The sequence below is a fragment of the Pseudophryne corroboree genome, chromosome 6, assembly GCF_028390025.1.
Source record: "Pseudophryne corroboree isolate aPseCor3 chromosome 6, aPseCor3.hap2, whole genome shotgun sequence".
Classification (NCBI taxonomy): domain Eukaryota; kingdom Metazoa; phylum Chordata; class Amphibia; order Anura; family Myobatrachidae; genus Pseudophryne; species Pseudophryne corroboree.
In genome coordinates, this window is record NC_086449.1 from 792,928,255 (window position 1) to 792,945,661 (window position 17,407).

General features: G+C 47.7%; 1 protein-coding gene across 1 annotated transcript in view; it reads right to left on the reverse strand.

Moving 5' to 3' along the window:
* Positions 1-2,212: 2,212 nt before the first annotated feature.
* Positions 2,213-17,407, reverse strand: part of AMN1 (antagonist of mitotic exit network 1 homolog) — a 241,834-nt gene continuing 226,639 nt past the window's right edge. The window contains exons 6-7 of the mRNA XM_063928860.1: positions 14,162-14,273; positions 2,213-3,875 (exon numbers count right to left, since the gene is read on the reverse strand). Of these exons, the coding sequence (XP_063784930.1) occupies positions 3,802-3,875; positions 14,162-14,273 (186 nt within the window). The 3' untranslated portion in view covers positions 2,213-3,801. The remainder of the gene's footprint in view (positions 3,876-14,161; positions 14,274-17,407) is intronic.

Genomic DNA, 17,407 nt, shown 5'->3' on the forward strand with positions numbered 1-17,407 from the left:
GGACCATCTCCTGAAGCGTTCTTGCTTTGTCCTCCGGTAGGAACACTTTCTGGTCCACAGTATCCAGCAACATCCCCAGAAAGAGGAGCCGCTGAGTTGGCTCTAGGTGGGACTCCTGTAAATTGAGAATCCACCCATGGTGCGACAGAAGTTGGATAGTGCTGGCGATATAGAGCAATAAAATCTCCCTGGATCTTGCTTTTATCAGAAGATCGTCCAGGTAAGGGACAACATTGACCTTGTGGACCCAGAGCTGAAACATCATCTCCGCAATCACCTTTGTGAATACCCTCAGAGCTGTGGACAGGCCGAAGGGCAATACCTGGAACTGGTAGTTATCGTCCAGTAGGGCAAACCTCAGATAAGCCTGATGAAGTGGCCAAATTGGAATATGGAGATAGGCATCCTTTATATCCAAGGAAACCATTAATTTCTGTTCTTCCAGGCCCGCAATCACTGCTTGCAAGGATTTCATTTTGAACTTGAACACCTTCAGGTATGGATTCAAGGACTTTAGATTCAAAATGGGTCTTACTAAACTGTCTGGCATCGGTACCACAAACAGGTTGGAGTAATAACCCTTGCCTCATTGTGGTATTGATACTGGGACAATGACATGGGACTGGACCAACTTTTGAATAGCCTGTCGTAATGTAACCTCCAAAGCTGGAAAGCTGGATTTAAAAAATTGTTGGGGAGGAGCACCGTCGAACTCCAGCTTGAAGCCCTGAGAAAATAGATCCCTGATCCAGGTATCCTGGCAGGAAACCTCCCAGACGCAGCTGAAGTGACGCAGTCGAGCTCCCACCTTGAGATCCCCTCGGGGTGGGTGGGCATCGTCATGCTGAAGCCTTAGTGAAAGCAGAACTGGTGGACGGTTCCTGAGAATCGGTGTTTTCAGGTTTTCTTGTCTTACCTCTACCCGCATTATAGGCACCTCTGGCCCTAGATCGAAATCGACTAGACCGAAAGGACTGAACAGACGGCCCCGGTTAGGAGCATCTCGCCGGTGGGGCCCCAGAAGGGAGAAACGTGGATATCCCAGCAGTGACTTTGGAAATCCACGTATCCAACTCAACCCCAAAGAGCCATTCCCCAGAAAAGGGGAGGGATTCCACACTGCGCTTTGACTCTGTGTCCGCTATCCACTGACGCAACCACAAAGCCCTGCATTCCGACACTGCCATGGCAGAAGTCCTAGCATTAATATTGCCTATCTCCTTGAGCGAGTCACATAGGATGCGTGTAGTGTCCTGAATGTGTGTCAGGAGAGTCACCATAGTGACCCGAGGCATAGCCCCGGAGAGGCCTTCCTGAATTTGAGTTGCCCACGAATGAATGGCATGGGTCATCCAGCAACCCGCAATGACCGGCCTTTGCGATACACCTGCTGCCATGTAAATAGATTTGTGTAGCCTCTATTTTTCTGTCCCCAGGATCCTTTATGGTAAAGGAGCCAGAGGCAGGCTGTACCGCCTTTTTGGACAGTCGAGAGACTGATATATCAACCCCCGGGGGTTCCTCCCAAAGTTTTCTACCTTCAGAAAGTACGCAAAAACTTTTTTGACACTTGGGAATTTTTTGTATGGATTTTTCCAGGCTAACTTGAATAGGTCATCTAACTCTGTAGACTCAGGGAAAGTGACATTAGGCTGGTTTTGTGTAAATAAAAACGACTGCTGTGACACAGCTTCCTCTAGAGAGAGAGCTTTAACACGTCCGGTATAGCCAGAATTAGGGGTTCAATACCCTGAGCACAATCCCCCCTAAAGGGATCCAAGTCCTCCCCATCCTCCTGTATATCCTTCATCTGAATCAGTGAGTAAAGCAGGTGAACCACGTTTCTGTGGACCTGCATAAGAGGGGAGGGGGGGGGGGAGAGGAGACACACAGAGAGAGACATCAGCACATTGGTCTGGTTGTATTCCACCATAAAAGTTTGGTGTTTTATTGTAGTTGCGACAATTGTGAGGATCAATCGGGCACATGTTTGTTGTCTTCTACCCACTAACCGGCAGCTAGTCAGCCCGAAGATGGTGCTATGTGCTGGAGGAGGGCATCTGGTTTCTGTTCGAGCTACATGTGATAGATTTCACCAGGCTAATCTTTATTTTAACAGATCTGCCCCTCCCCCTGGTCTCGCCACAGCAATATTTTTCTTCTTTAATAATCACTATTGCAATTTTACCTGAACAACCTTGTCATTCATAGAGACGTGAATTAAGATTTTTATTTATAAAGAACAAGCAGAAATACAAAATCACATACCGTTTTTAATGTCAACATCATTGCAAGTTTTATTTTACTTTTGATGTAGAAAAGGATAAAGTATTGATTGACACAATATTATACACCTATTGCTTTTTAGAGGTACACTAGATACAGGTCTTACCACAGATGTTCTGAGCCCATTGCCAAAAATGGACATTTCTCAACTTGATGACAACGGTATATGTAACTATATATACACTGTGTCATGTAACCTGCTCAGCTCATTTGCCCCCCCAAGTGTATAAAAGCTGTACAACCATTTATATCTCGTCAGTCTCATGTCCCTGAGGACTTCGCCCAAGCTGCAGGATCTTTATGTAATACACAAGCCTTCGTTTGGATTTTGGCATTTCGAGTATTGATTCCGTTGCCGTAACACTTTTTGTCTCAAGCAGAATTGCATTTACACGTCAGCTCATTTAACAGAACCGTTTACCACAAGGTTTGGTGATATCAGGCATATTCACCCACTGGCTCTGCAGAGCACGATTTATCCCAGTACATATGTATGTATAAACCCACACGCAGAGGTTCTAATCATATGTGCCCCCCATCATTAAATGGGCTGAAGCCAGATTTCATAATCCGAGAATGAACTAATCGAAATCCTACAATCCCAGGAGAGTTATCAAACACCCTCCGCTCTCTGTTGTTGTTGATTGTGGAACAAGATGGAGTTTGACGGATGCCTGATTATATAGTATGTGTACATTGCTTTGCCAAATGCACTATCCCAAATATGTGATTACAGGGTTATATTATTTTGAGTATAATTGAATGTTTGTCCAGCTGGTGTAGCTATATTTTTACACAGTGTAATCTACCTGCTCATAGGGTGCAACTCTGTTATCAGCGACGCGCAGTCCTGATGTGCATTTGTGAATATCACAAAGAAGTACCGTATCCCCAACATTGCCCACTGTCTAGTGCACCTCCATGTTGCGCAGGAGAGACTGCGCGACGTTGGCAGCTGTGAGGTGTCAGCGTTCTGGCTATTTCTGCGGCACTTCACGGCCATTGCTTGCCCCTCAGAGTGCTTGTTACTGGTTCATGTGGGGGGAGATGTATCAAGCCTTAGAGAGAAAGCGAAGAAGTCGCCCAAAACAACCAAACAGCTTCTGTCATTTCTCTAGCGCAGTCTTTGAATAACTTTTCCACTTTATCTCTCTCTAAGACTTGATACATGCCCTCTTATACTGTATTTGTTACATTACACATATAAAGTAAATAGTAGTAAAAAGGTTTCAAAACTATTGTGTTCTCCTGTCTATGAACACCACACAGTACATCTAGCGGAGAGGTAGGCATACTGTAACTTACCAGCTATTGTAGAACTACAAGTACTAGCACACTGGTGAAGTATTAACAGTAGATGGTAAACAAACAATAAACACACTGTGATTTGCTAGTCAGTGTAGGCTATTTTATACCTTAATGACTATGTAAATTGTTACTATATGAAGATAAAGTGCGCACAGGAAGAACACAACAGGTGGGAGGTGCTTGAAGTGTCCGTTTATGGTGACACCATTAATAGACAGTCCATGTGACTTGCTTGATCTTGTTTGGTCCCACTAGTTGCTGCAACGCTTCTCTTGAGCGGTCTGGATAGGACAGAACACAAAAGAGAGAGAGAGAGAGAGCAAGGATGAGTAATTGTATCTGCTGCCTTTTACTTACGGCTCGAACAGTAAAACGCGTTAGGTGCAAAAGTTTGATCGCGTATTATGCCGCCTGTCACAATGCTTCCTAGAGAATTTAGAGGCTACCTGCTAGAATTTGCTCAGTTGCACTGAATTAACTTTAATTCAAAATGATTCTGAATAACGTGATTAAGATCGGAGTACCTATTTATTCATCCCAAGTTTTTGGACTTCTTCCAGAAACAAAGGGGGGAATTCAAATGTTTGAAAAGTCGGTTGTGTGTCTGGTTTTTCCTGTCAATATTAGATAGGAAAAAAACAGACTCCCTACTGACTTTTCAAACAATTGAATATCCCCCAAAGAAAGAAACTACATGATGAAATCACGGCGAGTATAACAGAACGGAAAATGAGATCGGCCACCTGCACCGCGGTGCGAGAAGCCGTTTCTGTGCGCTGGCGAGAATACAGCCCAGAGATTCCCCGGAACCAGAGGAGCTATTTTTACCTTTAGCTTTTACTGTACATCTGAATAGTTCTCAATGGAAAAAGAAACCAGGTCATCCATATATTCTGCTGTTCAGAACTATCCGCGCTCCTCGTATCAGAGCTCATGGGAAAAATCTAGGTGCTGATTACTGTGCAACAGTTTCATTATCTCAGCTTCCCTATAGAATGATCTGTATTACATGTGCGTTCATTACCGGACGGTAACTCTCCCTGTATATATCGGAAGCCTATGGGTAGGACGACTGTATCTGTTGCCGTCTAAACTTTTCATGCATTTGTCTGACAATCCCAACAGTTTCATAGTATCAAGACTTACGCATGTATACATTAAAATCCAATAATGGAAGCACTTAATCTTAAAAAAAGCTGCTCTAGAACACGTGAGACTCTACGGGCTGTCTCTGAGTCGGATGAGGGACGCCCGTGTCTTCTGCCGACTCCACATCTGCCGCTACAAAGCCGTTCTTCAGTGAACATCTGTACGTCCCAATGTGCAAGGACTGGCCCACTGTCGGTGTCCGTAGATGCTGAACCAATGACTGTTAAGACGAATCATTGGTCATGCCATTGAAACTTATACCAGCCCTATGGCAGGTGCCGTTTCTCCATCTCAGTATGGCCTCCTGTGTGAGCGGTTGAGCTTTCACCGACACACCTATGTCGCCCTTGTAACACATTGATAAAGCGGACCATCTACATGCATCTGCTAAGCCACTGCTCTGTCATTGCCACGGAAAGTCCAAACCATTTCTGAGACTGCGCGCCTCCTGTCCACCTCAATTACAGCTCCGAGCCTATGTGCACGCTATCTAGACGAATGTGCAGTGCAGCTTATATGAATGTGCAGTAGAATATAATGGCTCCAGTGTGTCTGATATCAGAAATGCATGAGAATAAGGCCTATAACTCCGTAGCGTGCCTGCATCTTATGTAAATGGTAAAATAGGATATATACATATATATATATATATATATATATATATATATATGTGTGTAATTGCTAGAATGGTCAGTACTTATTACTTTTTTCAACCCTGCAGGTTATGCTGGCACAATATAAATATATTGCATTTATTACATAAACTACACTCTCTCTATTAAAAGATTCATATAACTGCACTTTTAACATTTGCCACTAGGTGGTGACATTGGACAACAAAAAAAATTAACTGATATTGTGTGGATTGTTGACACACAGCGAGGCTTAAGCCCAGTACCCACGGGCCGATGCAGGAGAGATGTGCTCAGCACACATCTCTCCCGCCACTCAGTACAGCGCGATCTGTGCTGAGCGTGCGGGGGGAGACGGGGGGGGGGGGGGGGCGCTCACCTCACCCAGCGGGTGAAGTGAGCGAGCCGCTAGATTGGCCTGCATGGCCAATCTACCAGCAGCGATAGCGATGCACGGGGCTGCGCATCGCTATCGCTGTATGGGGTACATACGGAGCGATCCTGCTTAAATTCAATATCGCTCCGTGAGTACCCCCCTTTAGTAAGATACATCCAGCCTCAATGTGCTATGCAGCGTGAGATGCCTGTAGCGAGACTGAGCCGCCAGGTCCCGTTCAGGCGTATTTTTGTGCAGAAAATGCATCTTAGATGCAACGTAATGCCACTAGCCCGCACCAGAAGACTGTGCTAATTAATGTGATATACGACACTTGTATATTGTGTGTCACTGAGTCTGTATACAGAGCAAAACAGAACTTGTGTTGAAAAGAGCTACGGCTGCTACATTGTAGCCACTTTGTGTGCAGATTCAGATACTTGGGGTAATTCAGATCAGATCGTTGCTGTTCGTTTTCGCACAACGGGCGATCAGGTCCTAACTGCGCATTCACCGCAATGTGCACGCGCGTCAGACAACAACGGGCATCGACGGTCAGTGAGGGGATGGTGCAAAAAATCTGATCGCACGGCCGTACACAAGGTGATGGACAGGAAGAGACCGTTTGTGGGTGGCAACTGAGCGTTTACACGGAGTGGCCGGAAAAACGCAGGCGTGCCCAAGCGTTTTCAGGGAGGGTGTGTGACGTCAGTTCCGGCGCCGATCAGCCTGTTCTCATCGCACTGGAGGAGTAAGTCCTGGGTTGCGCACAGACTGCACAAAGTGGATTTTCGCAGCTCGGCGTACACATAGGATCGCACTCTTGCACGGCGAATTCACACTCCCCCTAGATGCGGCGAATATCTGATCGCAGGACAGCAAAATTAGCAGCCCAGCAATCTGATCTGAATGACCCCCTGAGTCACACACAGATATACAAATGTCAGATTAATCAGCACAGTCTCGTGGTGCGTCCTGGTCTCACTGTGTTGGGACTAAGATGCTTTTCACCAAACACAAAGTCTTGAGGAACTTGTCACGCCGAGAGGGGCTGTCTGGCGCCCCTGCAGCAGTGATGTACGAGGACACTTCTGTAGCTGCATGCGAAGATTTGAGATGTTTGACACCAAGAAAGAGAAAAAGGGGTTGAAAAAAACAAAAACATTTTTCTCTTTCTTGGCATGTCTTTATTCAAAACTTCGGTTATTAGACGGGCTGCACACCCCCCTCCCATTTATGAAGGACAAATGAATATAAACCAATATTATTACATGTTGTTCAAAACAATAATTACTAGTGCAGAATCACCCTCCATTTGTTTTATAGTGTATAAAAACTGTGGGAATCCCTGGGGAGACTGCATGTTTCACCGAGTCTAATCTCTAAGCGCAAATAAAGAATACAAACTTCAATTTTGCATTTAGATGTCCATAATTGTACCAATTTCATTTTCTTTCATCTTCTAAATTCAGTAAATAGTGAGGCAGCGAGTGTCACGCTGGCAGAGATTTGGGCACCCTGCCAGTCCGTGCTTAGTAACGTCCGCTTTAGATAACAATAACAGCTGCCAAACACTGTATTGTGGCCAATGTTTCAATATCAAAGGTTCCCGGTTACTCTACGGAGAAAAAGACACCCAAAAAAACATAAAAAATTCATGTCGACCTTTTGACCTGTCAACCTAGACCATGTCGACCTAGTTACTGTCGACCTAGTTACTATCTACCTTCCATACCACACCCGGATGGGGTATCATGCTTTGGAGCTGTGTGGCAGCCAGTGCCGGTATGAATGGTCGACCATGTTATGGTCGACAGTCATTAGGTCGACCACTATTGGTCGACATTGACATGGTCGACATGGACACATGGTCGACACATGAAAATGGTCGACACATGAAAGGTCGACACATGAAAAGGTCGACATGAGTTTTTTAACTTTTTTTGGTGTCGTTTCTTGCGTAAAGTGACTGGAAACCCCAATTAGTGCACCGCGTCCCCTCGCCATGCTTCGGGCATGGTGCCTTCGCTCCGCTACCGCTTCGCTCGGCACAGATTACCGTTCCAATCGTAGTCCACGTGGATCGTAAAGTATGGAAAAGTTCCCCAAAAGAAAAAAAAGTTAAAAAAACTCATGGCGACCTTTTCATGTGTCGACCATGTGTCCATGTCGACCATGTCAATGTCGACCAATAGTGGTCGACCATAACATGGTCGACCATGTGAACGGATACCGTGGCAGCCAGTGGAAGAGGAAATATTTAAAGGGGTAATGAAGAATGGGTACAAATACAGATGCATCCTCTTACATCTTTGCTCCGCACGCAACAAGTCGCGTTACACATAACGTAAGTGCCGTGTGACTCTGCAGCGCCGAGCAGGGTTATTTCTGCTTTATTTTTTTTTCCGCGAAAATGCATCTTAGACGCAAAGTAATGTAATATGACGCACCAGCAGCTTCTGTTGATTAAAATGATAAGCAGCATGCCTATATTCTGTGTGTGACTGCGGCTGTATCTGCATACAGACTTCTTTGCTACAGTGCTTTCATGGAAAACACTGTAACGTGGCATTTCGGATGCAGATACAGCCGCAATTACACACAGGCTTCTAAACGCTGGGTGTCCCATCAGCTGACTTGAGAGCAGGAGGAGACTCGGGTGAATTGGTGCGGCAACATACTGGCCAGGTTTGATGGTAGTCGCTTAAACTCTGTCTGGGATATCATCAGTGGTGATGATTCCTGGATCTACAGTTTTGACCCCGAGACCAGATAACAGCCCAGTGGACCCCAGTCAGAGGTACTCCGCCACAAAAGTTCTGACATGTGCGCAGCATGGCCAAGCAGATGGTGGCTGTTTGTGTCGCTAAGACTGGTCATATAGCTACCGTACCTTTCGCGCATCACTGGGGACTGGTACGCCAACGAATGCCTGCCACAAGTGCTAGAAGCCATTTCCGCCCAAAAACTCACACTCGTGGTGCCCTACCCTATCACGACAATGCACCTGCCCACAAGTCCAAGAACGTTTTGGATTTTATGGCCCATGAACACATCCAGGAACTTGTTCATCCGCCGTGTAGTCCAGACCTGGCCCCCTGCAACTTCTTTGTATTCCTACAAATCAAGTGCTTGATGCATGGGATTTGTTTTGAGTCCTCGGAAGCTGCAGTGGAGACCTTCATACCTGCTGCTTCACCAAGTGGTTTAAGGTACATGCAACTTTACATAGACTCCTCTAGCGAATACTTTGAAAAGATGTAATGTTCACTTTGATTGTAAATACTTTTTGTGCATCTGGAAACTTATTGTACACCCCTCATACACAGTCAAATAAAATGCTTGTCAGACCGACTGACATTTTATCTGACATCCTGCAGATATGGTGGCCACACACTGAGATATCCCACCATGTATGGTCACACGATATCTGGGCTACTCTACTCGGGAGAAGACATTTCCCGGTATCCGGACTCCAGGTCGACAACAAAAAGGTGGACACCAATTGGTCGACACACCTTAGGTCGACATGGACAAAAGGTCGCCATGGAAAAAGGTCGACATGAGTTTTTCACAATTTTTTTTCTTTTTTGGAACCTTTTCATACTTAACGATCCACGTGGACTACGATTAGAACGGTAATCTGTGCCGAGCGAAGGCACCATGCCCGAAGCATGGCGAGCGAACACGGTGCACTAATTGGGGTTCCCGGTCACTCTACGAAGAAAACGACACCAAAAAAAACATAAAAAACTCATGTCGACCTTTTTCCATGTCGACCTTGTTCCTGTCGACCTTTTGTCCATGTCGACCTAAGGCGTGTCGACCAATTGGTGTCGACCTAAGGTGTGTCGACCTTTTTGTTGTCGACCTGGAGTCCCAGACCCGTATAATGTATGCTCAGCAGCAAACACTAATGTAACAATGAGACTGTGAAATTTAAAAAATAGTAAAATCGATGCATATGAAATTACAGATGATAGGATTATACGTAGATTAAATTCTTAAAGAATGAACCACCATTGTGTTTTTTGAATATGCTATCCGTATAGTCTATTCTACTTTTCCATTTTGCAGAAAGTTGTATATTCAGGATTGGGACCCAAATGTATTAAATCTTAACAAGAGATAAAGTGGAGATGGATAAAGAGTGCTAAAGTACCAGCCAATCAGCTCCTGTCATTTTTCAAACACAGCCTGTGACATGGCAGCTAGGAAGCTGATTGGCTGGTCATTTATCACTCTTTATCCATCTACACTTTATCTCGTCTAGGCTAAAATACATTTGGGCCTGGGTACGAAATGTCAACAAGCACATTACAGACCATGTACCTATCAGCAGTATAATCCCAGCACCACTATGATGAACTGCCGTCGAAGATGGTTTATGTGAGAGAAGGCTAAGCACATGAGGGTTGAGGCTCATGAGAGCTTACATTCTAAAGAAGGGTTTGATAACTTCCTCCTCCCATTTAACCCTAACCTCCCCACAGCGTAACCCTAACCCCTCCCCTCCCATAGCCTAATCCCAACCCTCACCATAGCCTAACCCTAACATCCCCTCCCACAGCCTAACCTCCCCTCCCACAGCCTAACCCTAACCTACTTCCCATAGCCTAACCCTAACCTTCCCTCCCATAGCCTAACCCTAACCTACTTCCCATAGCCTAACCCCAACCATCACCATAGCCTAACCCCAACCTTCCTCCCATAGCCCAACCCCAACCATCACCATAGCCTAACCCTGACGTTCCCTCCCATAGCCTAACCCCAACCATCACCATAGCCTAACCTTCCCTCCCATAGCCTAACCCCAACCATCACCATAGCCTAACCCTAACCTTCCTTCCTATAGCCTAACCTCAACCCTCCCCCTAGTGCCTAACCCTAACCTACCCTCCCGCAGACTAACCCTAATGCTGGGTACACACTGGCCGATATATTGTGAGCCCATCGGCGGGTGTGTACCCCTGATATATTTGTGAATGATGTCACTCACAGACATATTGCATTGGTGTGCAGCATATCCGATGGCAGAAATATCTGAAGATATATCGGGCCATCTGGCTGTATGAAATATCTGAAGATATATCGGGCCATCTGGCTGTATGTATGGGCAGTCTGCTGACCGCCTATACACTTGTTCCGGGGGAGTTGACATCAAAGCTGGGCAAGCAAATGCCCGTCCAGCTGGATGACAGGGACAGACATATCGAGCAGCCATTGGTGTGTATATATATGTCAGGGGTGTACTCAGTTTCTCTAACCTCTCCTCCCATAGCTTAACCCTCCCCTAGTGCCTATCTCTAACCTCTCCTCCCATATCCCAACCCTCCCCTAGTGCCCATCTCTAACCTCTCCTCCCATATCCCAACCCTCCCCTAGTGCCCATCTCTAACCTGTCCTCCCATATCCCAACCCTCCCCTAGTGCCCATCTCTAACCTCTCCTCCCATATCCCAACCCTCCCCTAGTGCCTATCTCTAACCTCTCCTCCCATATCCCAACCCTCCTCTAGTGCCCATCTCTAACCTCTCCTCCCAAATCCCAACCCTCCCCTAGTGCCCATCTCTAACCTCTCCTCCCAAATCCCAACCCTCCCCTAGTGCCCATCTCTAACCTCTCCTCCCATATCCCAACCCTCCCCTAGTGCCCATCTCTAACCTCTCCTCCCATATCCCAACCCTCCCCTAGTGCCCATCTCTAACCTCTCCTCCCATATCCCAACCCTCCCCTAGTGCCCATCTCTAACCTCTCCTCCCATATCCCAACCCTCCCCTAGTGCCCATCTCTAACCTCTCCTCCCATATCCCAACCCTCCCCTAGTGCCCATCTCTAACCTCTCCTCCCATATCCTAACCCTCCCCTAGTGCCCATCTCTAACCACTCCTCCCATATCCCAACCCTCCCCTAGTGCCTATCTCTAACCTCTCCTCCCATATCCCAACCCTCCCCTAGTACCTATCTCTAACCTCTCCTCCCATAGCCTAACCCTCCCCTAGTGCCTATCTCTAACCTCTCCTCCCATATCCCAACCCTCCCCTAGTGCCCATCTCTAACCTCTCCTCCCATATCCTAACCCTCCCCTAGTGCCCATCTCTAACCTCTCCTCCCATATCCCAACCCTCCCCTAGTGCCCATCTCTAACCTCTCCTCCCATATCCCAACCCTCCCCTAGTGCCCATCTCTAACCTCTCCTCCCATATCCCAACCCTCCCCTAGTGCCCATCTCTAACCTCTCCTCCCATATCCTAACCCTCCCCTAGTGCCCATCTCTAACCTCTCCTCCCATATCCCTCCCTAGTGCCTATCTCTAACCTCTCCTCCCATATCCTAACCCTCCCCTAGTGCCCATCTCTAACCTCTCCTCCCATATCCTAACCCTCCCCTAGTGCCCATCTCTAACCTCTCCTCCCATATCCTAACCCTCCCCTAGTGCCCATCTCCAACCTCTCCTCCCATATCCCAACCCTCCCCTAGTGCCCATCTCTAACCTCTCCTCCCATATCCTAACCCTCCCCTAGTGCCCATCTCTAACCTCTCCTCCCATATCCCAACCCTCCCCTAGTGCCTATCTCTAACCTCTCCTCCCATATCCCAACCCTCCCCTAGTGCCCATCTCTAACCTCTCCTCCCATATCCCAACCCTCCCCTAGTGCCCATCTCTAACCTCTCCTCCCATATCCCTCCCCTAGTGCCTATCTCTAACCTCTCCTCCCATAGCCTAACCCTCCCCTAGTGCCCATCTCTAACCTCTCCTCCCATATCCTAACCCTCCCCTAGTGCCCATCTCTAACCTCTCCTCCCATATCCTAACCCTCCCCTAGTGCCCATCTCTAACCTCTCCTCCCATATCCCAACCCTCCCCTAGTGCCTATCTCTAACCTCTCCTCCCATATCCCAACCCTCCCCTAGTGCCTATCTCTAACCTCTCCTCCCATAGCCTTACCCTCCCCTAGTGCCTATCTCTAACCTCTCCTCCCATATCCCAACCCTCCCCTAGTGCCCATCTCTAACCTCTCCTCCCATATCCCTCCCCTAGTGCCTATCTCTAACCTCTCCTCCCATAGCCTAACCCTCCCCTAGTGCCCATCTCTAACCTCTCCTCCCATAGCCTAACCCTCCCCTAGTGCCTATCTCTAACCTCTCCTCCCATATCCTAACCCTCCCCTAGTGCCCATCTCTAACCTCTCCTCCCATATCCCTCCCCTAGTGCCCATCTCTAACCTCTCCTCCCATATCCCTCCCCTAGTGCCCATCTCTAACCTCTCCTCCCATAGCCTAACCCTCCCCTAGTGCCCATCTCTAACCTCTCCTCCCATATCCTAACCCTCCCCTAGTGCCCATCTCTAACCTCTCCTCCCATATCCCTCCCCTCCCCTAGTGCCCATCTCTAACCTCTCCTCTCATAGCCTAACCCTCCCGTAGAGCCTCTCTAACCTCTCCTCCCATAGCCTAACCCTCCCCTAGTGACTATCTCTAACCTCTCCTCCCATATCCCAACCCTCCCCTAGTGCCTATCTCTAACCTCTCCTCCCATATCCTAACCCTCCCCTAGTGCCCATCTCTAACCTCTCCTCCCATATCCCAACCCTCCCCTAGTGCCCATCTCTAACCTCTCCTCCCATATCCCTCCCCTAGTGCCCATCTCTAACCTCTCCTCCCATATCCCTCCCCTAGTGCCCATCTCTAACCTCTCCTCCCATATCCCTCCCCTAGTGCCCGTCTCTAACCTCTCCTCCCATATCCCTCCCCTAGTGCCCATCTCTAACCTCTCCTCCCATATCCCAACCCTCCCCTAGTGCCTATCTCTAACCTCTCCTCCCATATCCCAACCCTCCCCTAGTGCCCATCTCTAACCTCTCCTCCCATAGCCTTACCCTCCCCTAGTGCCTATCTCTAACCTCTCCTCCCATATCCCAACCCTCCCCTAGTGCCCATCTCTAACCTCTCCTCCCATATCCCTCCCCTAGTGCCTATCTCTAACCTCTCCTCCCATATCCCAACCCTCCCCTAGTGCCTCTATGTACAATATATCTGAGCTGTGCAGTGTTTTACATGCTTGTGATCTATGTTATTTAAGGATTATTCTCCTCTTCAGTAACAATGTGTTTTTTTAACTTACATAAACCAGTAGATTCCATTTCATTTTACTCCCTGCTTTTAACTACATTTTGCTTTGGCTCTTATATAGCACTACACACGCAGAGCGAGCCTCCCTGCTCATCTGAGTTTACAATCCAGACAATGGAACCTGCACAAGGTCATTAGGAGTTGACACTGGGATTGAAAACCAGGGGCTCCAGTGTGTCTGAGTATTAGGTAACACTACTAACCACCGAGCTACACCTTTTCCTTTAATAACCAGATAAAGCATTCGTCACATGGAAGCATCTGTAACACAAACCAACCTGTAATCTGCGGGCACCCATGGAAGAGCAGAATGTAGATGTTAGGGCAGCAGGTGAGTATGGCCTCCACGGCCTCATCCTTCAGGTGGACACAGCGATCCATGTGGACTTCCTGCAGGAAACAACAGAGAACTGAAACCCCATCAAATAAGCGTCAATAACTGCAATTCTGCTGGGAACAATAACACATGTGTATACTGGTAAATAAATGGATCTGGCATGTGCCATCCCACGCTCTCAGCACCTCCTCCTGTCCCTGTTATACCTACAACCCCCCCTCTCCCGGCCCTCTTCTCCTCCGGTCACTGCGGCATGCAGGTTTCATGTGCAACAGCCGCAATTAGGTCATCACGCAAATATACTTTCTGGTGAGAATCTTACTGATTTACTTAACGGATTTATTTCTCTGTTGTGATGAAGTATATTTGTGAAAAAATAATTATAATCAGTTGGATGAAGTACAGTATTTGGTAAGTTGTAGAACTTTTAATGGGTCAATAGAAGATGATGTCTTTAGCTGATTGAATAGATCTTTTGTACTGGCATCCTCAGGCTTGGACTGGCCCACAGGGGTGCAGGGGAAACCACCGGTGGGCCCCACTTCCTGGGGGCCCACCTCCTGCTCTAAGGATCAGGTTCCAGACTGTGCACTTGAATTATACATTATACATATGTTACCTTACACTGGACTATGGTGTATTTTCTACACTGCATTGCTGATATTACTCTGGTACATTATCATGCATGAAGCAGCTGAATTTACTGCATATATTTATGAAGGGGCCCAGACGTTGCACTCTCTAGTGGTTAGTCAAACCAATGAGGTGGCAGGCCACACCCCCTCTGCAGACTGGCCACACCCCTAACATAGGCCCCTACCACTGAATTTCCCCGGTGGGCCCTACATGCCCCAGTCAGACACTGGGCATCCTGGTAACTTTAGCAGCACTTTACTGGAGGCTTAGCAGGATGTAAAGGTCACATTCTTTTTGACCTATGTCATAATGTCAAATGTATTTATGCTTGATTCAGTGTCATCTGGTGTACACTATTACAAAGAAGTATTGTCTGATAATGTCTTTAAGGAGGGTGGCGTTAGCGTATAAATATCTTGGAATGGGAAGGCAGTCTTGTGCAAACCTGCTAAAAGCTATATATCACTTGCTGTCTGACTTGTATATCCCCTGGAGGTTTTCTTTTGTCTTCAGGGGCAATTAGGAGCTTGTCCGCCCGCCATGTGCTGCTCCAAAACAGTGCATCACAGCCTGCAATATAGCTGGTTTTTCCTCGCACCCCCATAATAGGCTTATACATGGCCAAGTCACATTATTATGAGTACCAGCTAATAGCCAGAGTAACCGCATGGACAGCAGCTAGACGGCTGAGCGGTCGCTTTAGACACGTCTGGTAGCCCCCAGGTACATTGCAGTGTTCGCAAATACGCGCTTATTTTACCCGATAATTGACAGCGGGGACTTGAAAATAAAAAAAACCTGGGTCCCACAGGACACGTTCTGACCAATCAGCAGCGCTGTCCTGTGCTGTCAGTCAATTTCATTTTCCAATCGCAGAGGATGGGGAGGAGACCATGGAGAGAGTGATCTCCCGCCCTCCACTCACTCTGTGATCCGCACAGGACCTGACTGGAACATCAAGCCTGCTGTGTGTGGCTGGGGGGCTGTCATCTCCGGCCAGAGATTTAACCGGTGACCTTACGCGGTGCATGTGGAGGAAGCTGTTTCGGGGATCGTGACTGGGGAAAATGCCAGCGGTAGGTGGCGGATCAGCGGGCGGCTGGGGACCCTGGCGCACGCAGGGGTGTGGGGGCTCAGTCTGAGTACCTAACCCCCCAGCCAGGCCGATCCATGCTGCTGCCGCACTAATTGTTTCTTTCTTCAGATGCAGCCGCAGCGCTGCCATCGGGCATCCACACCACCACACATTCCCCATCAATGCCCATCAGAAACAGATCTTCAGTGAGCTGTACTGGCAGGCTGCTAAAATACTGCTTGGTGATAAGGATGGAGGGAACCTTGGGAAGGGAGATAGGGACAAATGCTGGTCTTCAGGGAGAGATGCAGCCTGCAGGCACAGAGGAGCAGCATGAGCATGTGTAGGCAGATACGCCATAGGCTGCAGGTTACCATGCTGGTCGGCGTGGTGGAGATCAGCAGAGATGACAGTAGGGATAGGGCAGAGGTGCCTGGGGTCTCTGTAACAGTCAGAGATAGAAGCTTTAGCTTATACACACTGCTGCCTTAGAGCTGGCCGCAGCGGGATCACAGATGGGCTTGCTGTAGGGGGTTCCCGCGACGCTGTCTGGATAGAGGGGGGGGGGGGGGGACGACTGGAGGTCTGAGGTGGTGGCTGCAATGTGTATAACGTGCTCTACCAGGTCAATGTGTATAATGTGCTCTACCAGGTGCAGTGTGTATAATGTGCTCTACCTGGTGCAATGTGTATAATGTGTTCTACCTGGTGCAATGTGTATAACGTGCTCTAACTGGTGCAATGTGTATAACGTGTTCTACCTGGTGCAATGTGTATAACGTGCTCTAACTGGTGCAATGTGTATAACGTGCTCTACCTGGTGCAATGTGTATAACGTGCTCTAACTGGTGCAATGTGTATAACGTGCTCTACCTGGTGCAATGTGTATAACGTGCTCTACCAGGTGCAATGTTTATAATGTGCTCTACCTGGTGCAATGTGTATAACGTGCTCTACCTGGTGCAATGTGTATAACGTGCTCTAACTGGTGCAATGTGTATAACGTGCTCTACCTGGTGCAATGTGTATAACGTGCTCTACCAGGTGCAATGTTTATAATGTGCTCTACCTGGTGCAATGTGTATAACGTGCTCTATCAGGTGCAATGTGTATAACGTGCTCTATCAGGTGCAATGTGTATAACGTGCTCTACCTGGTATAATGTGTTCTACCTGGTGCAATGTGTATAACGTGCTCTAACTGGTGCAATGTGTATAACGTGCTCTACCTGGTGCAATGTGTATAACGTGCTCTACCAGGTGCAATGTTTATAATGTGCTCTACCTGGTGCAATGTGTATAACGTGCTCTATCAGGTGCAATGTGTATAACGTGCTCTAACTGGTGCAATGTGTATAACGTGCTCTACCTGGTGCAATGTGTATAACGTGCTCTACCTGGTGCAATGTGTATAACATGCTCTACCTGGTGCAATGTGTATAACGTGCTCTACCTGGTGCAATGTGTATAACGTGCT